The sequence below is a fragment of the Cricetulus griseus genome, chromosome 4 (assembly GCF_003668045.3).
Source record: "Cricetulus griseus strain 17A/GY chromosome 4, alternate assembly CriGri-PICRH-1.0, whole genome shotgun sequence".
Taxonomy (NCBI): Eukaryota; Metazoa; Chordata; class Mammalia; order Rodentia; family Cricetidae; genus Cricetulus; species Cricetulus griseus.
In genome coordinates this window covers 178,127,472-178,148,576 of record NC_048597.1, presented here as the reverse complement: position 1 = coordinate 178,148,576, position 21,105 = coordinate 178,127,472, and the positions used below count along the sequence as shown (strand labels likewise).

General features: G+C 41.6%; 1 protein-coding gene across 1 annotated transcript in view; it reads left to right on the top strand.

Annotated features, from left to right (window-relative positions):
- Positions 1-20,753, top strand: part of Usp3 (ubiquitin specific peptidase 3) — a 79,444-nt gene extending 58,691 nt beyond the window's left edge. Inside the window, exons 9-15 of the mRNA XM_027411291.2 lie at positions 4,204-4,350; positions 7,663-7,769; positions 7,880-7,960; positions 16,260-16,378; positions 16,615-16,728; positions 16,831-16,898; positions 18,316-20,753. Of these exons, the coding sequence (XP_027267092.1) occupies positions 4,204-4,350; positions 7,663-7,769; positions 7,880-7,960; positions 16,260-16,378; positions 16,615-16,728; positions 16,831-16,898; positions 18,316-18,481 (802 nt within the window). The 3' untranslated portion in view covers positions 18,482-20,753. The remainder of the gene's footprint in view (positions 1-4,203; positions 4,351-7,662; positions 7,770-7,879; positions 7,961-16,259; positions 16,379-16,614; positions 16,729-16,830; positions 16,899-18,315) is intronic.
- The last annotated feature ends 352 nt before the right edge of the window (positions 20,754-21,105 follow it).

Here is a 21,105-nt window from a genome sequence, read left to right as displayed (position 1 = left end):
TGCATGTTCTTTATTTTAGCAGTGTTAGTTCTTCTAGCAGGAAGTGTGCTGTCAAATGCTTCTGCATTTGTTGGTAAACACATTCATTTCTGTCATTTTCATGTTTTATATGACAGTACCAAACACTAGGCTCAATATATTTTAGTTTTGCAAGTGTTTTGGTCAAAGGGGTAACTTATAATTCTTTTATGAATGTTGAAATATTTTAAATATAAATAGAACTTAAAATTCTACCAGGTATGCAAACAGCATAATAAGTCATTCAGTCAAGAGCTAGTAATGGGACAGGTTGATGACACATGTCTTCAGTCTTCTCTCTCAGAGGAAGACTGCATATTTGAGGTGGGCTACATACACAGTAAGACTTTGTTCCATACTGTATCATGTATCATAATTGTGCATGACTTTATTTATGAGCTAAATAAATGAATGGAAAAAAAAAAGACTTTGTTCCATCCTCCATACCCAAAGAAAAAGAAAACTCTAAAATGTTTTAGATACTTTCGAGGCTGTTTATCCTAGACTGATAGACTTTTCAGAGGCATGCCTTATTCTTGTTTTCTTTTTCTGGACAGAGTTTTTCTGTGTAGCTCTGGTTGTCCTGGAACTCAGTCTAGACCAGGCTGGCCTCAAACTCAGAGATCCACCTGCCTCTGCCTCCTGAGTGCTGGGATTAAAGGTGTGCGCCACCACATCTGGCTGTTTTACTCCTGTTTTCATGTGTGGTATTAGGGATTGGACCTATGGCCTTGCACATAGTAGGCAAGTATTTTACTACTGAGCAATCCTCAGTCCTTTTTAGTTTCAGACAGGGTCTCAATAGGTTCCCCAGGCTGCCCTGAACTTTATGATTCTCCTTCCTCAGTCTCCTGAGAAGCTGGGGAGAGTACAGGCCCCATTTGTATAAAATTATTTTGTTTTTGTTTTTGTTTTTTTCCTTTGAAATGAGTCATACTCAGTTGTCTGGACTTGGTGGTCTTCCTGCCTCAGGATTATAGCCATCCACCACCACACCCAACCTGGCTGCTTTTATGATAGCTCTGACTTCTCATTGGTCCTAGCCATCTTGTAGATTATTCTTTGTTTAGGCAGTACCAATACATAGTAACATACATTATTCAGAGTGTTTGCTTTCACACTTGACCAGGTGCCAGATGACCATTTGTCTGGTTATTGTTATCAGAACATCGATTTGTCTTCATGTGCCCTTTGTCCCCTGTAGTGTGTGTGCTCCATCAGTGTGTGTCTTTCTTGGTCTTCCATTTAGAAAGAATGTTTCCAGGTCCTGTAGGCTAGGCATCCTGCATTTGCAGTGTGATTTCCACATCATCATTTTCACAGATTTTCTGTTGAGGGTAATCTTAGGTTTAACAACTGATTGTAAGGTATGGAAAAAGGTATGGAAACCTTTTTTTTTTTTATGGAGGGTTTCTGCTTTTTTTTTTTTTTCATCAAGTGCTTAAGATTTTATTTATTTTTTATGTATACAACATTCTGCCTCCATGTATGCTTGCATGCCAGAAGAGGGCACCAGATTTCATTAGGGATGGTTGTGATCCGCCATGTGGTTGCTGGGATTTGAACTCAGGACCTCTGGAAGAGCAGCCAGTGTTCTTAACTTCTGAGCCATCTCCAGCCCAGTATGGAAACCTCTTAATTCTGGCCTGTCATGGAGACTGCATTTGAGTCTTCACAACCTGTTTCTTCATTAGTTCACAAACAATTGATACCTCTGAAACATACAACATGCATGTCATTTATCCCTATTATAAAGCAAGAGAAATTTAAGGTAACTAAAGAGGATTGTTAAGCCTAGATTATATAACCAGGAAACAACTGAAAAAATAAGATACTAAATTCACTAACTTCTCTGAAAGTCTTTAAAATAAAGTTGATTATAGACTGCTCTGAGAGATGGCTTATTGGTTAAGAATACTTGTTCTTGCAGAGGATTTGGCTTTGATTCCCAGCACCTACATGATGGAGCAAATGGCTGGTAATTCAGTTCCAGGGGATCCATTAACTGCTTTTGGCTTCCATGGCCACCAGGCATTCATTTGGTGCATAGACATGCACGTGACAATTGATATACACAAAATAAAATTAATCTTCTTATTTATTTTTACTTCTCTGAGATGGGGTCTCTCTGGATATCCCTGGCTGTCCTAGAACTAGATCTGCAGACCAAGCTAGCCTTGAACTTAAGAGACCTTCCTGCTTATGCCTTCTGAGTGCTGGGATCAAAAATGTGAGCCACTGCCACTAGCTGAACTTTTGACAGTTTTATTCATATTTGAACATACATTGCTAGCTGCTAATTTTGTATTTTATATTTAAGAAAAGCTATAGCGAATAAAGTGACTTCTGATTTTTAACTTCCATTAATTAGGGAAACTGCCCATAATTTGTAATATCTAGGAAAGGGCAAACATCATATATATTACGGGAAACTATGACTGAAAGGGAATTTGTCTGAAAGAGTGACTCCTCAAAGTCACCAGAGCAATTTACTATTTAAGGAGAACCTTAATTCTGAAAGGTGTATAGGACACTTTTCTGTCATAATTTTAAAATACATTTTAAATATCATTGTTTCTTTTATTTGGATCCCTTCATTGTTGTTCACTAGTCATTGATCTGGATTCGTGTAAGAATCCCATGAAGTCCCCTCTCCCAAATATAATGTAAGAAGTAATATTTGACTATGCTGCATGTGCCGGGGGTTGGTGGCACATGCCTTTGATCCCAGCACTCAGGAGGTACAGGCCAGTCAGATATCTGTGAGTTCAAGGCCAGCCTGGTCTCCAGAGCTAGTTACAGGACAGCAGGTCTGTTACACAGAGAAACCCTGTTTCGAAAACCAAAAAAAAAAAGTTGCTATATGATTCAAGTTTAGGGCAGTACATAATTGTATATAAGTCAATGCATTTTTAAAAGAACATATTCTCTAGCCAAAAGTACAGAATATTAGATATCTTTAACGTGTGTGTGTGTGTGTGTGTGTGTGTGTATGTGTGTGTGTACACTTATGAAGATCACAGTTGCATCTGTTCTTTTTTTGTTTTTTTCTTTTTTGAGACAGGATTTCTTTGTAGCTTTGGCTGTTCTGGAACTCGATCTGTAGACCAGGCTGGCCTTGAACTCACAGATATCTGACTAGCCTGTACTTCCTGAGTGCTAGGATTAAAGGCATGTGCCACCGTCACCCAGCTTGGTATTTCTTTCTTTTTTTTTTTTTAATAGATAACTAATTTTTTAAAGTAGTTAAAAATTTTAAACTATTCTTTACAATTAACTTACCTCCTTCCTTCCCTTTTCTGTTTGAGATGAGATGGTTTACTGAATTAGGAGCTTGCTGATTGAGCTAGGCTGGTTGAGCTGGCCAGGGAGCCCTTGGGGGGTAATTTTTTTTTTAAGATTTTATGTATTTATTTATAATGTATACAACATTCTGCTTCCATGTATATCTGCACACCAGAAAAGGGCACCAGATCTCATAACGGATGGTTGTGAGCCACCATGTGGGTGCTGGGAATTGAACTTAGGACCTCTGGAAGAGCAGTCAGTGCTCTTAACTTCTGAGCCACCTCTCCAGCCCTGTCTTTTTGTTTTTGTTTTGTCTTTCCCCTCACCAGTGCTGGAATGACAGGCATGTGCTGTGTCCAGCTGTTTCACATGGCTTCTGTGGACTGCACTCAGGTCCTCATGCTTGCAGAGATTAGATAAACTTAATTCTTAGATTGAAGAATGACTCTTTAAACATACAGACTTGTTCTAAATTTCTTATTTATTTTAGTGAAACTTAAGATGTGGTTTTCAGGTTAGGCTAAGTTAAGCATTTAGGTCCTTTCTAGAGAGGACCCATGAGAGGATGGGAAATTTCAGGACCCATTTAAGTGGTGTAAATTTGTGTGCTGTCTCTTAGGACTCCCTTGTAGGACTTTAGGTAAGTCGCATGCCATTCCCTCCCCTAATTTGTCCCTTAATTTATTTATGGTGGTGAAGTCAGTGAAAAATAACTGCACATCCAATTAACTCTGATGTTCCATGGTTTTTGAAATTACGAGAAATAATATGGTATATGTGCAACTGGTGAGGCAGAGGGTGGGAATTGGAGGCAGCTTGTGAGCATGGGGCTGCGTCCTTCATGATGTTTAATGGGCAGAGAGCGCCTCCCCATGCACTGTTTTTGTTCACTTCAAGGGGTTATCAGCAGCAAGATGCCCACGAATTCATGCGTTACCTTTTGGATCACCTACACTTGGAACTTCAGGGTGGCTTCAATGGTGTTCCCCGATCATCGATTCTGCAGGAGAATTCTACTCTGTCTGCAAATAACAAATGCTGCATGTAAGACTTAGCTTACTTTTGCTTTCAGAACCCTCAGAAATGTCTGCCGGTGTGTGTGGGTGTGTGTGCCATGTGTTTTTACATTTTCATTTAGATAAGCATTTACATTTAGATCTTGGTGGTGTTCTCAGTATTTTTGGTGAGATTTAATTAGCATTTAAAAGATTTTTCTACCAGATATACTGAATAATGTATACATGTAATACTACTGAGAGCGGGGACCCAAATCTGTAACCCCAGAACACTGGATTGTGAGAAAGGATAATTATTATGAGTCCAGTTCCAGACTGAGCTAGTAGTGAGATCCTATTTCATGCACACATAGTACCAACATGTGTGGTAAAAGCATTTCTTCTTTACTGAAACTGAGAAATTTGTAAGTTTTCAGAACTTTTTCTTGTACCTTACTATGAACAAGACCTTTTGTCTTATTTACTTTATATTAATAACCTGAAACATACTCTGATATCAGAACAGCTGTTTTGCTGAGAAGGAAAGTATTATTTCAGTCTGGATTCTAGTCATTTACGTGTTTTACTCTGTAGTCCTGGCTAGCCTGGAACTTACAGAGTGTGCCTGCTTCCTGAGTCCTGCACTGTGCTCAGTCCTTTCAGTTGTCAGTATTCTCTCTGTAGGAGTCTTTATGTAGGAGAGGGATTTATAAGAAACCTTCCCAACAGGAAGAAAGGAGTGGGGTTGACTAGTACTTTCTGGTAGTTGACACTTTCAAATCCTGCAGTGTCACAGAAGGACGACTGGTGTGGATTGCCAGGTTCCTCCAGGCTCCTCAAGTTCCAATCAGAGTATACTGTAGAAAGGGAAGACTTAAGATCCAGTCAAGCTGTTTGTTCTCCTAGTGCCAGTTTTAAAACAGTGTTAAATAAAAACTTGTTTGTATACCATTATAGCATATTCATATATAAAAAATACTGAACTGGGCTCTATGAAATGAGTCTGTATGAAACAAGAGAATGTGTGTCCTCAGTATCTTATGAGCCCTGGGCATTCCACTGGAATGGCATTGTATAATCTCCATAGGATATTCTTCTAGGACCAATTTTAGTATTAGTGTATTTAAAGAATAGTAATTGCAAGTTAGAAGAAAAAATACCATAAAATACTAAAGAAGTGTTCCCTTTATTTCCTTCAATTCATGGGGGATGTTTCAAGATCTAGTGATAATAGTTTTTTTTTTTTTTTTTTAAAGCCTTTCTTGAAGCTAGGAGAGGGGTGGTAATAAGCTAGAAATGCCAAGAGAGTGGGCTGGAGAGGTGGGTCAGAGATTAAGAGCACTGGCTGCTTTTCTAGAGGTCCTGAGTTCATTTCCCAGCAACCACATGGTGGCTCACAACCATCTATAATAGGATTTGATCCCATTTTGTCATGCACGCATACATGCAGAACACTCATACCTTAAAAAATACATAAATAAGCTGGTGTTGGTGGTGCACGCCTTTAATCCCAGCACTCGGGAGGCAGAGGCAGGCGGATCTCTGTGAGAGCGAGTGCCAGGATAGGCTCCAAAGCTACACAGAGAAACCCTGTCTCGAAAAACCAAATAAATAAATGAAAATTTAAGAAAAGAGAATGAGAAATGCCCAGACAGTCATTAAGTGCTAATATAACGGAACCGCAAACACTTTGGAAATTATTTATTTTAATGTCATGCCCATCATATGGCTGAAACTTTATTTCTCCCAGGAAGTGATTATATATATATATATTTAAATATATTTACTTATTATGTATACAGCGTTCTATCTGCATACATGCTTGTACGCCAGAAAGAAGGCACCAGATCTCATTATAGATGGTTGTGAGCCACTATGTGGTTGCTGGGAATTGAACTCAGGACCTCTGGAAGAATAGGAAGTGCTCTTAACCTCTGAGCCATCTCTCCAGCCCGGGGAACGAGTTTTAATGTACCGCTTTTAAGTGAAGCTGTTTCCATTTCCGTTAAAGGCAACTTTGCATATGTACACTGGCATGCAAGGCTCAATGTACCCCTTCATTTCCAGTAGAATTTGTGTGTTCTTTAGTTATGAGACAGGCATAAATGGAAAACCTGAAACGGTTATTATGTCATGTAGTTCCTAATGTCCCTTCAGCCTTTTAAAATCCATTTTTTTTGCATATAGTGGAGAAGTTACTTGGGTAGGTTTTTGTCTACATCATAGCAGTAAGTTTAACTTGGTATGGTGCAGAAAGTTCTGTTCAGTATAAGAGAAACTGGTTGCTGCAGGCAAAAAGGTATTTTCTGATTCAAGTAATTATATAATCTCACAATGCTCACAAACAAGTATTTGTTGTAATAATAATAATATTATTATTATTACTATTATTACAGACAGGGTCTCTGTGTAGTCACTGTATGTAGATCAGGTTGGTTTTGAAGTCTTTGGAGATTTGCCCACCTCTGTCTCCTGAGTTCTGGGATTAAAAGTGTGTAGCCTGACCTTTGACCATTATAGCACTGTTAATGAGAGCACTGAGCCACCTTAATACCCATTGATAGTGTCTTGGTTAAATGTGGGCTAACTGTGGAGAGCAGTTGCATGACCTAAGCTGGGCCCTGACTCTGTGTTTCAGTGTCCTGGTCTGCAAAGCAGGGCAGCAGCATATACGCAGCTCTGAGTGCTCACCACACAAACAGGGGTGCTCAGAATGGAGCCACACACAGGGCAACTTGTTACTCCAGGTGCCCTTTTCTTCCTCCTGAGCCCGTGGCAGATCTGGAACCAACACACAAACTTAAGAACATTTTAAATACCAACAAGAGGAGGTGTTGTCTGACTTTTGGCTGGTAAGATAATGGTTAAGTGCTGATGGCTGTGAGGACTTCACATCTAGCCAGTCTTGGAGTCAGGTCTTCTTCCTGTTGAGCTCCGTGGCCTCCCAGCTGGAGCACAGGTAGAGCCATCACAGAGCGTTAGTGTGCTTAGTTTCTCCTGGCTTGATAAGGTGGTGCAGTTTTTAGTTACACTTTTTTATGAAATCGTAGTGCTGTTTACAGGGGAGAACTATAGTGTTTTTTCTTACCAACAGCAGTCATTACTCAGTCCGTATGCTTTACTTCCTCAGGTTGAGGATATGCCATCAAGTAGTTTGGAGCATTCTGCATCCTCAGCAAGGCCCTACAAAGTGAAAGATGAAACACAAGGCAGTACTTCTTTTCTGATGGGTGTATTCTGATAGTGAAGCCATCATGCTGCCCCATATACAGTCATACATGAGATCTGTGTGCACAGTGCTAATGTGTTAACAATTAAAAGAACAATTTTGTGAGCTGTTTTCCATGTGGTGTTTCTTTAGAAATGGAGCATCAACTGTTGTCACAGCAATATTCGGAGGAATTCTCCAGAATGAGGTCAACTGCCTCATATGTGGGACAGAGTCCAGGAAGTTTGATCCATTCCTAGGTAAGGGATACTGGCCAGAGTATGTGCTGCCATGGTTTTTTCTTTTCTTTTTTTGGTAAGTTTGTAGTGAAGTCAAATGCCCTTAACAGCTCTGGTTCTCTCCTTTTAAGATCTCTCCTTAGATATTCCAAGTCAGTTCAGAAGCAAGCGCTCTAAGAACCAGGAAAGCGGGCCTGTTTGCTCATTACGAGGTAAGGGTGTTTTCATGTTGCTCTCCTGTTGGAGTTCATAGTCTGTGCAGCTTCTTATTGTATGTGGTTCACACTGTGTTGTAGTCACTCCCGGATCCTATAGTAAGAACATCTCCACATTGTATGTCAATGAAGTGTTAAAAATACTTAGGTTTCTTCTCTTTATTTATTTTTCGAGTCAGGATCTCTCTGTGTAGCCCAGCTGGTCCTTGAACTCACAGGGATCCATCTACCTCTGCCTCCGGAGTGCTGGGATTAAAGGTGTGTAGCACCACACCCAGCCCCCTCTTTTTATTCTTTTTAGTAGTTTTTTTTCTAGTCAAATAAAACAGGATTTAGTTTATCCCACATATATCTACAAACAAAGGAAAGAATACTAACTAGGAGTTTCACTAGTTACAATAATAGTTTCAGAAACCAAGTGATGTAATATCTAGGTATGTCCCAAGGCTGGCTTTTAATGGCAAGGCCATTAAAATTCTCTTGTACTTGGCTGGGTGGTGGTGGTGTACGCCTTTATTTCCCAGCACTTAGGAGGCAGAGGGGGGTGAGTTCCAGGACAGGCTCCAAAGCTATACAGAGAAACCCTGTCTCAAAAAACAAGACAGACAAAAAAATTGTCATGTATTGTGGGAGATTTTTGAACTCAGTGATTATTAAGTAATCAAACAAAAAGACCTGATTGAAAATTTATGGAGAAAAGGTCCAGATGGCTATCTGGAAGTGCCTTGAGTGCGACTGCATAAAAGACTGGCCTTGAACTCACAGAGATTGCACCTTAGCCTCCCAAGTACTGGGATTCAAGGTGTGTGTTTCCACACTCAATAGAAAAAGTGTATTTTGAGGGGGCAGGAAAACTCTAGAAATCAGCATTTAGTCAGAAAGGCACCAGAATCTAGGACAAGGCAAACTGCAGCACTTCAGCAATCCTTGCCAGCGGCCCCTCCCTCCACTGCAAGGGAAAGGTAGGCAGTAAAATGCCAGCAGTCCCATCTGCAGCAGACAGGTGGCCTAACCACAGGACCCCACAGTCCCACAGTCTGAGAGGCTTTGTGGGAGGAGCTGCTCCAAGAGCAACTCACTGCCGCTCTCAGCCCGGGCTGCTCACCAGCCACTGCTAGGCCACCATCCCACCTTAGAGGATAGACTGTACCTCAGAGAATAGGCAGCAGCTCTTCTGAGTCCCACTCATACTTTCTGGTGCACAAATCCCAGTATCTGTCTCCCAGGAAAGAAAACTGAAGTAGTTCCAACCTCAGATCTAGAAACACAGCTAACACTGTCTCACAAGAACCTGGCATCAGTTGGATTTACCATGTAGGAACCAGAGAAGCTCTCACCTACAGTTTTAGGACCACAGCTACAGAAAGCTCCAGTTACCCACAGCTGTCCCTCAGATCAGAACAGTAGTCGTCCGTGTCCCAGAGTTCCAGAACTGCAGAAAAGCCACACGCTCTGTTATTACCCTTGCTTGACTTGCATATACTGTGGGTGAACACTGAACAAGAAAGTGTATGAGGCTTACAGGGCAGTATGAGGTGAACAAGTGTTCCATAAAGCCCCATAAATAGGACCTCTAACGAGTAAAGGAAAGCTGAAAGGCAGTGAGAACTTTTCAGATCTGCAGAGAGACAGTAGAAGCTCAGAACAGCCAAGTTCAATAGAAAAAAAGACATCACCAAAGGTGTGTTACAGTGAACATGTTAGAAGCACAAAGTAATTCTGAAGACAGCAAGAGAAAAGTAACTTTGGGAATACACATTAGCTTTGTTTACTATTATATTATTATTTTTTAGTTTTATTATTAGCTTTATTATTACAGTCACTCTCACAGCAGAAACCTAATAGGCCAAAATGGAGTCAGATTATGTATTCCAACAACAGCATGTAGCTGTATAATGAGAAACACATGAATGTACTGAACTCAGATTTGCGTGGCAGAAAACTACCAAATTAAAAGGAGAAAGATGAAACAAAAAAATACACAAAACAAGCAGAAAACCATCAATGACTTGAGGGAAATTTACCTTATCAGTAGTAATCTTAAATGTAATGGATTTTTAGCCTAGAGACAACATGCAAAGTAGATTTAAAAATCTAATTAACTCACAAAGATATCACATGGCTGTTTTAAGGAATCGACTCAAGCACTTGATCGTTTCCAACTCTGTCCATCTCAGTACATTTCTGTGCCGTTAGAATGTCCATTCTGAAGCCATAGAGCTTCACTCAGATTTAAACTTCCACTGTCGACTACATTACTCATTATTTTTTGAAAATGGTTCTTAGTACTTAAATACCCAGGAAGTTGAATTCATATATCTACTATGAAAGAAACAGAACCAAACCTCCTACAAACTACGTCCTGGTTAAGAGGAGGCTTTGTAACCTCTCTATGACTAATAATGTCCTTTTGCCTGCTTTGCAATGTAGAATTTTCCACGTTCTAACTTTGCTGTCTATAAGAAATAGATTTACTGGTAAAGATGCACATAGATCTAAAGTAAAGGGTTGGAAAAAGACATAAGTCCTTATATATTAAGGAATGGATCAACTCAGAAAATTTAACAATTAGATATACCTCACATGCAACCACCAAATATATAAAACAAATATTACTATTTCTAAAGGGAGAATATACTCCACTGTACTAATACCTGGGCATTTCAATAGTTTACCTTCCTCAGCGGACAGACAGAAAATCTAGTTGAGCCATACCCTAAAGCAAGTGGGCATTTATAGAATGTTTATTGCAGCTGCAGAGTACACTTCTTTTCATTACATGCCACATTCTCTAGGAAAGATCAGATGCTAGGCCAGAAATGCAAGTCTCAGTGTAGTGGCCCCTTGCTTATAATCCCAGGAAAATTCCACATTTGAGGCCAGCCTGGGCTGTGTAGGTGAGACCCTGTCTTAAACAAAGAAGTCACAACAGAGTAAAACTAAATCAAGAATGGAGAATATACAAGGGAAACAGACTGCTCTTAAATGACTTTGCAGATAGAAATAAGACATCTAGGAACAAATGAAAATGATAGCACATCAGAAGTAATAGAGAGAGGCTATGCAACAAATGATTACATAAAATTAGAATAAAGGTCATTCCGGAAATAAAATCTAAACTATAAAAGTGTTAAAAGATCAGTTGCCTTTTAAAGAAGATTAAAAACCCCAACAAACTTGTAAATAGACTAAGCAAGGAAGTGAAGACCCAAATAAAACCATAGAGGATGGATGCCATGAAAATACAAAGAAGAAATTATGAACCATTCTTCCAGATTGATTCTGAAGAACTATACAAGACGGGTAAATTCCTGAACACACACAACCTACCAGAATTTAGCCAAGAAACCAAGTATGAACAGATGAGCAATGGGCTTGAAACAGTAATTGAAGGCCCACACCTTCCTATCTCTAGACACCACCGCACTGGCTTGGTTGAGGCTATTTACAGGGGAATGGAACCAGAGGATGTCATGTTAAGTGAAAAAGCTAGATACGGATTTATGGATCACATATTCCTGCTCACACTTGCCTCTCCTACCACGGAGCTACATCTCCAGCCCCTACTCATCCTTAAGTTTTAAATATATATATATATATATATATATATATATATATATATATTCAGTACTTTGATAACTGAATCCTAAACACTGATAGAAAAGCTTAGTGAGGTGGTGACATAGAAAATAGAGAAAGAGTCTGGAAAGATGGCCCAGTGGTTAAAAGCACTGGCTGCTTTTCCAGAGGACCTGGATTCAATCCCTTGAACCCACATGGTAGCTCACAACTGTAGGCCATCTAGTGCCCTCTTCTGGCTTCTTGGGATACTGCAAAAACATGGTACACATACATGAAGACAAACACCTATATACACACAAAATAGCAGAAAAAATTCATTTTGAACACAGTAAAACTCCCTATCATAGTAGGAACAAAAAACTCAAAAGTATTCATCAATAAACAAAAATATGTAAGACCACTGGGTGTGGCAAAGAATCCTGATAATCCTATCACTAGTAGTCAGAGCATGAGGATTTTGAGTTTGAGGGTAGCCTGGGCTAGGTACAAGGAACAAATGACCTAGAGGAGGAAATAAAAGCCTCAGCCACACTATGTGTGTGACCTAGCACAGTTTTCTTCAAAATTACTCCCTAAATTTGTTCAAAAGTTTCTCTGTAGGTAGACATTCCTTACGAGAAGCTAAAGAAATCAAGCAGAAGCACGATAGGAAAGTCCTAAAAGTACTACAACAGCAGTTGTTGATACAAAATTGTATGCGGGACCAAATCAAACAGACAGCGAGCAGTTTCCAGAAGCATCGTCGTCCTAAAGCACAGCCCTGGCTTTGGCCAGGCTAGAGCAGTTTCTTCACATGCAGGGCTGTGATTCCCACAGGACAGATGAGGTGACAATTCCATCCTCAGCCTGCAGGTAGGAAGTGGTTTTTGAGAACATCTGCCTGCTTTGTCTCGGTGGATGCTCTGCCAGAGCTCTTCTGTTAAAGCAGTGCTTGTTGCCAGAAATCCGTAACAGAAACTGGCCTAAATTTAACCCCCAATGGTCTCCAATAGGTTAGGGTTGAACATTTTTGTTACGTGGTGAATACAAAGCTAACATTAATAGTTCCACCAATGGAACAGTCATAGAATATTGTAAAAATTGCTTATGAGAGTGAGTCTCTGTCTCTTTTTCTTTCATGAAATTTATGTAAGGTTAAAAAAAATGTGTGTGTGCCTTCATTTAATCATGTTTGGGACTAGAGATTGAACCCAGGCACTTATACATAGCTAGGCAAGCATGCCATTGAGCTCTGCAGATCTTTTGGTATGTTTTATTTTGGAATATTAAATTACCCACTCACAGTGAGTGAGGCCAGTCGGGCCCTGAATGTCTGATCCTCCTGCCTTAGCCTCCTAAGCAGCTGGGTTAGAGCCTGCATCATTAGGTATGGTTCATGTGCATTAAAATTCTTAAGTATTTCCAACAGCAAGTGTGATCCAAGAGGAAATGGAAGTGCAATTTCCCTCAACTTTTAAACATTTATAATTACATAATTTTTAAAGGCAATAAAAAGTGTACCCTGTATACTTTTCAACTCCTGGTTTGCTAAATTAACTTTGCAGAGTACATAAAAAGTGACCTAATGACTAAAACAAACCAGTTTTATTTCCTCCTCTCCATGGAGATGCTGTTTCAACAGTTTCATATGGAAAACTGCCAGTTGTGAAACATAGTCCTTCCAATGTGAGAATCCAGAATTTCAAAGAGTGATATAGATTTCCCCCTAGAAACGCAATAAAGTACTGTCAGCACCTTCCTCAACCTTAACGACAGGTGAGCAGATATCCAGAAAGCTCTACCAAGATGTGGGTGCTGTCGGTCAGTGGACAGATTCTCATTGGCCGTGCAGTTTGCATCATATGTGGGCTCCTGTATAACAACAGTATGTTTCAGGCCCACTCAGTGACAACAACTCATTTCTGTGGACACTAAAGATATGTCGTCTTCGGGTTTGCAATCTCTTGAGAAACTTTAAAAATGGTCTTCTTCCCTAATACAGAAAAGCATGCTCTGAGCTGGCATGGTGCTGCAGCTGACAAAGCACGAGGCTATAAAGTATAAAGGGCTTGCTTCACAGGCAGGACGCAGAACCTGTGTGAAAATGCCAGGCATGCTCACAATCACAGCACTGGGGAGGAAGACAGACTAGGTCCCTAGAACTTGGTAAGCTCCAGGCCAAAGAATGAACCTTTCTCAAAGGAGGTGGATGGCACTCCTGCATGCATGCACAGGCTCACAGGCACCTTTTTTTTCTTCTTCTTCTTCTTCTTCTTCTTCTTAAAGAAACACGCTAAGTCTAGAATTTGGGGAAACTAACCAAACAAGAACAAAATCCCAGGAGAACACAAACATCCTTTAGCCTATCACCCTGATTTACCATGGTTAAAGATTTGGGTATTACATGGCTATCCACATACAGTAGTACTGCTTGTTCCGAACTCCATCCTTCCTGCCTTTGCTCAAGTGTGGATTGTGTGGGGCTGTTCCTGGTCTCTCTATCCTGTTGACAGTCTTTGGCCACTTCTATTTTGTTAACCAGTTTTACAGGGGTTCTGGGCAGTTGGGTGAGGCCATCTCTCCTCTGGCTAATGGGCTGGATACTGAGCTATCACTGCAGTTACTCACAAAACCCCTTGCTGGAGTCTGCTGGAATTGTATTGACTCTGAGGTTTCAGGGGAAGTGACATCCTGCCAATGCTGTCTTTCTGCCCATGCACTTCTTTATTAGTGTCAGAGGATATTCTACATACAAAACCATCCTATTTGCAGATTTTATTTTTTCCTCGCCACTTTAGATTGTCTTTTATTTCGCTTTCTTGTCTCATTGCTATGGCTGAAATTTTCAGGGCCATGTTGAACAGATGTGGCAAACATGGGCATCCTTGTCTTATTTCCTTATTTTTACTGGATTTCACCCTGTTTTGGTGAAATCACATTAAGTTCTCTTCTAGTCTGAGTATTGAACAGGGATTCTGAATAATGCAGACTGCTTTCCTATCCTCTTACCACGTCCTTTCTCCCATATCCCCAGAACCCTGCCACAGCCAGCTATGTGTATGATGCAGTACACACTGGTTGATAAAAACACCCAAGGTTGACTTCAAACCTCAAGAGCACCGTAATGACCAGTCTAAAGGGAGTCATAGTGCCCACCAGTCTGCATTGTAGCCAGTGATCTCTATAGCTACAGACACATGGTACTTGGGAGGCCCCTGACAGCACCCTTTATAAATTCAGGTCTAGTAGCTGAGGCATGCTTTAGGAATGGTGAGGCTGAAACAGTAGGTCTTCTCTGAGGACCACTGGGATAATGGGATCTGTCAGGATCAAGCTGAGGAAAGAAATGGGACTGAGGAAGGTCTAAAGGAGGAAATTGAGTTGAGAGGGAGCCTAGATAGTCTAGAAGGTATTGGGATCCTGGAGCAAAAGTGTAGTCCTGGATGCATTGGCCTCTCGACTCATGGTGGGCATCAAGTACAGGTCACACCTAGCTCTGCTAGACTTCACCCTGCCTCATTTTCCCAAAGTGGCTCTTTGTGGCACTAGATCAGGGAGGCCAAGGCTGACTCTGACCTGAAACTCTTGAAACAGTGACATCATTGCCTTTCCTTGCCCATTTAGGGCCTGCTTGCTGCCCATCTTACCAGGCTAATCCACTGTTTAATAATACAGTCTGTGCCGGGCGTTGGTGGCACATGCCTTTAATCCCAGCACTCGGGAGGCAGAGGCAGGTGGATCTCTGTGAGTTCGAGGCCAGCCTGGTCTACAGAGCAAGTGCCAGGACAGGCTCCAAAGCTACACAGAGAAACCCTGTCTTGAAAAACCAAAAAAAAAAAAAAAAAAAAAAAAAAAGAATACAGTCTGTGATATACAGACAAGGAAAGAAATTAACACCACAGCGGGGTTCACTATCAGAGAGTCTGAGGAAGTGTCTGACATGGCTCTGGCCCACAGCTGCACCCCATGGCTTAAACATTGTGTGCACAATTTCTTGCCCTGAGAGTTGGGTACACAGGCATTTGTATTTTTCCACACAGTAATGTGTGTCTTCCACAGACTTCTAGTTACTAACTAAATCAGGAGTCTGGAAAGATTTCCTGTACAGGCCCAGTGAGCACAGCGGCCTTGCATAAAAGCAGCCAGGCCACGTGTGAGCAGAGCCATGTGGCTTAGGACCACATTTTACCAACCCCAGATTAAACAATTAAAGCCTTTTAAGAGAGTATAATGTAGCCATGCCTTATCTTGGGGGTTCTAAGCAGACAGTCTGGACAGGGATTTAGATTAGTGCCTCTTCTCTTCCTGGGGTCACATGGCGACTCTGTCCCTTTCCTACATTTCCCAGAATCCTCCTTCTCTCCTAGTCCCACCTAAGTTGCTTCTTTATTGGCCAACAGTGCTTTAATAGGACAAACATATACACAGAAGGACTTCCCCCTTCAGGAAATAGCTATTGAAGTGTTGATTTTACCAGGAATTCATCTTTATTAGCATTTATAGATGAGCTCACGAAAAGTGTGAAGCTAGGTGTTTTAAACATGGTCTTTGTTCCCAGCAAACATTTCCGGTCTCTAGCTTGTTCTTGGGGATGGTTGAATTTTTTAAAGTTATAGAACTGAAAAACATGAGCTTGAAACCTGGGTCATTGGGCTGCAAGTTAGTCTTTCCCACAGTGCACTATCTCTATAAAAGCTACCTTATTTTAATGCTGTCAAAAATACTCTCATTGTAGATTGTCTCCGAAGCTTCACTGATCTAGAGGAACTTGACGAGACAGAGTTGTATATGTGCCACAAGTGCAAAAAGAAACAAAAGTCCACAAAGAAGTTTTGGATTCAAAAACTTCCCAAGGTCAGTGAGTTTCAGTTAGGGTGTATTCTTATGGAGAAGATGCATGGGGAGAGTTAGATTAGCTGTGAACGCTGAACAGTTGGTTTGCAAGTTTACAAGGTACACAGGAAGAGAGTAGTCTCAGGATCAGAAGAAAAACTGGGCATCTGATACACGGAACCAACAGAGCTGGGTAGTATTGAAAAGGCGAGTTGACCCGGGCTTTGTCCTCAGTCTTTGTCCTCATCTGTTACCAGGTGCTGTGCTTGCACTTGAAAAGGTTTCACTGGACAGCGTATTTAAGAAACAAAGTTGATACGTATGTAGAATTCCCGCTGAGAGGCCTGGACATGAAGTGCTACCTACTAGAGGTAAGGAACCGGAGAGGAAGTCTTGGTAGAGAAGCAGGCACTGGGCTGTCCTTGACAACTGCTCCTAACTCAGCTCTTGGGTCCCCTCTCCTCTGTCTGTAGCCAGAGAACATTGGCCCAGAGAGCTGCCTGTATGACCTCGCCGCAGTGGTAGTGCACCATGGCTCTGGGTAAGTTGGCAGCCACACAAAATGGCCTTCGATTTGTAGTCACACCCTAAACGTGGGTACAGCGCTCCTCTATGGAGCACTCCATCCTTTTACTCCACACCACTACAAACTGGCTCCTTCCACCAGTTCAAATTTAAGTGGTAATATTTGCAATAACTTACCCATGCCATCTACTTCAAAGATTCACTTTTGGTTTTTGTAGAATAAGTCTTGTTTTGTTTTGTCCTGGAAGCTTGGCTTGTACTTGGGGTTTGCCTTTCTGATTTCTAGTCTGATAAAGAATAGTTATTTCCTTTTAAACTTGGACAAGCTACCGTATCGCTGCTCCAATGACTTGTCATAGCAGTGACTCTGGGGAGGTTGAGCCCACTGCTTTTTATAAGCAGCCTGTTGCTTCTACGTTTGTAGGCCGAATGAGGTGGATTCTGAATTAATAGGAACAGGGACACTTCTTAAGTGTCTTTACTTATGAAGTATTTTTATATTTAACCTCACTTTTTTTCTCTTGGAATCCGTAAGATCCTTTTTGCCTCTCAACTCTGTACTGCCAGTCCAGTCACATTTTTGTACTTGGCAATTGTACTTTTTTCCCTAACATCCTATGGTTGCAGTGTTTCCCTGACACTGTTGGCACTGGAGAGTTTGCCTTCTCTGGCTTTCCGCATGGGTTCCCCAGCAATGCCTTGCATATCCCTTTTTGCACTCACCTTTAAAGCTGTATCTTTCACTAGTATATGGGAAAGCAAGACTCTGCTATAAGGCTCTTTGTAGCAGTTATGGCAGTCTTCACCTATCTTTTTGCCAGGCAGTGCTGACAGGGCAGAGCCCTTTGTGACCAAGACACAGGGGAGGCTTTCTTCAAGGCACAGACTTCCAAGCTGGGGTTTTGCCCACCTTTCTGACAAGCAGTCTGGCATCAGCTTTGCATGTTTTTCAGAGGCTTCCACATATACTTACGAAGGCTGTCTGCAGCTTTCTAGTTTCTGCGCTGCCTCAGTGCCATCTGCTGTGTGTTCTAGAAACTCATTTTTGTGGTTGGCTGGTGTATTGTTCCCCAGTGTCAATATATTCCTTGTCTGTGGGTTTAGAGGGAGGTGAACACAAGAGTTTAACTAACCATCTCAAACTAGATGTTTCCAGAATTTATTCTTTATTGTACTTACTAATACTGTTAACACTGCATAGCTTCAGAGATCCTTTTGTGACTCCTGTAGTCTTTTATCAAGACAGGGTCTCACTGTGTAACACTAGAACTTGCTCTGTAGACCGGGTTGACCTCAAATTCACAGAGATCCACCTGCCTTTGTCTCCCAAGTGCTGGGATTAAAGGTATATACCACCACCCAGCCCTTTTTATTTTTACTTGTTTATTTTACTTGTGTAGTCTTTTCCTTTATCTTTTGCCTTTTCTTTACAGGGTCGGTTCTGGACATTACACGGCATATGCAACTCATGAAGGCCGCTGGTTCCATTTCAATGACAGTACTGTAACAGTGACCGATGAGGAGACCGTTGGGAAGGCAAAGGCCTACATTCTATTCTATGTGGAGCGTCAGGCCAGAGCTGGATCAGATAAACTTTAATACCTCCTATGATCACGATTCATACTATACCGGACAAACATTTCCAATTTCCATAAATACTTGATCCAAGAGTTAATTTTGTTATGCACTTTTAAATTTCCAGTTTGGGGTTTAGTTTGGTCAGTGGTAGTGACTTATTCAATATGGGCACCAACTAATTTTTGTTGTTGTTCTACCAGAAAACCTCAGCAGGCATCTTGATTGGCTGCTTTAGTTGTAATAACTCAAGTTTTATATGTAGTTTCCAGGTCTTAGTTCTGTTTGACTTTTTATATTAATGTTTTCAGTTCTCACCAAGGCACATGTGCCCTGTACTCCCATGCTGAGAGCCACCCTACCTGCTGCTGCCTTTCACAGTGGCCAGGCCAGCGGCTACCATGGGGATCGTGTGTGCGGGGCCTGTGGCCCACGGTCTCACAGTGACTGCTCAGGAACGCCTTCTGACTGTAGGCGGTAGCTGAAGGTCAGAGACCAGGCCGTCGTCACTGCCTGGGTCTCTGGGCTATTGTTTCTCAGCGTTAAATAAATCTGTCAGTTCTGTTGCATCTGTGCTGAAGTTCCAGAATTGCTCTATTTCTTCTTTCTGTTCTAATGTTAGTATTTTCTTGGAGCAGACAGGCTAGGAACACTGAGATTAAGTATTTAAAAAACTCTGTGGTTCAGCTGCCTGGTAGAGGTTATGTCCTGTCCCGTGAGGCGGATTCTGTTTGCCCATCAGAGGTGAGGTGGTAGCCTCTGACTTCAGGTGTTGCTGTAGCACCCCTTCCAGACAGAAGTGGCATCATCTTTAGTCTGGTTTTTAATTCGCTCCCTGCCTGATAGCAGAGTCAGGTGAAAGTATTTTTGTCTCTGAACAAGAATATTTTCTATTCTTGAATTCAGTTGCTTAAAAACAATACTGTTTACAAAAATAGGTAGAAGCACTATTTGGATTCAACCCAAATGGAAATTTGGCCCATTTAAAGGAGGCAGCTAATGGCAAGTGCTTGTAGGCCAGTGATTGAGGGTGGAGGTAATGCAACCTACAGGTCAAGAGTATAGAACGCCAACATGGCTCGTTCCATGTTCACTTCCGAAAGGGCCAAAATGCACTTCATGCAGACTTTCTAGCAATCTTATTTTTTTCTATTTAAAGAAAAGTTTGGTAGCTTTCCTTGGTTAGTGTGAAGTTGATGGAACAGACATGGCCCAATTCCACTTTAATATCAACTGGATAAATCCTGCATTCCCTCAGAGCAGAAATGACATAGGTCAGCCCTTCAATATAAACCTAATTGGAACTCATCAGGACAGCGGCCACATGTGGGTAAATTGGAAACACATTCCTCAGTCACAGTAGTCATGTTCCCAGTGCTAGCTAGATATAGGATAGTGCAGTCTCCAGTGCATTTCCACAGGACATGGTTTTCTTGCACAGCACTGGTTTAAATTGTCATGCAGAAAAAGCTGTGGCATCGTGTCTAAGTGGGAAGACCTTGAGGAACTGTGCTGATTTTCGAGGTAGAGGCATATGCAGTTCTATTATTCTGGTTTGATCCACAGACAGAGGGGTACACGACTTGCTCTAACATATTAGGACCTTGATTAACACAGCTAAGCCTGAATGTGAGTCTCATCTGACCTTGCACAAGTTCCTGCAAATCCAGGCTCTTAGAACAGTGGCATTTATGTCTTGGCCTCTCAGTGGGCAACTTTAATGACTTATACTCATACTCAGATGGAGCTGACGTTGTCACATCTGGTGGAACACAGTGGCAGATTAGACTGCTATGTTGGGGAGAGTGATGGGTACAACAGACAACACTGTTGGCATACAAGGGCAATGTATCAACTCTGGGAATTTTTGTAGTGGTTTTGTTGTTTGATTTTCCTTAAGCAACAATGAGTGACGCCATGAAGACTCTTTGAGAAAGTGGCTGCTTCCATTTGTGTTCTGCATCTGAACATCCATGATGTAATTGTGCCTATTTGTATTTTAAATCTGTGTAGCCTTATTGCACCTATTGCAAGCTCATCTTTCTGTGCTGTTTAAGGCTTTCATTCTAGGCTGCATGCAGCTTTCTGTTCAGACCTTGTGCTGAGGCAGGGCCTCACGCATACCCTGTCCCATCAGCCCCTGGGAACAGGAAACTCTAAGTCCTCCCACATAGGCGGGGATACAGTTTGTGGCAACACACGTCTCTCTCCATGGTGGAGAAACCTATGCTTATGCACTGTATTCTACTCAGTGTGTAGTGATGACAGATGATACAATTAAACCAGTCACATGTGCTGGCCCTGGTTGAATGTCATGTGTCTCACCTGTGGAACCTACTTAGAGTTATTCCTTAAAGCTAAATTGTCCCTTCTTTGGTATGTACATATGTTTTACCTCCTTAGTCACCTAAACTTGCTCATGTCCCTTTCTGCTGCTGAAGTCACTTCTTGCTCAAGCTCTGGAAAGGCTCAGGTAAGAAGTGTCTCCACAGCCAGAGCACTAGTCTCCTATGACCAGGGCAGCCCTGAGAAAATGCCACAGCACAGGAAGAAGAGGGCACATATGTCTGTCACTGTCACCACTGGGCAGTAGCCCCTCGGTAAATGGTGGCTGTGCTAAGATCATTTGCTATTAAAATTTAGTAGTC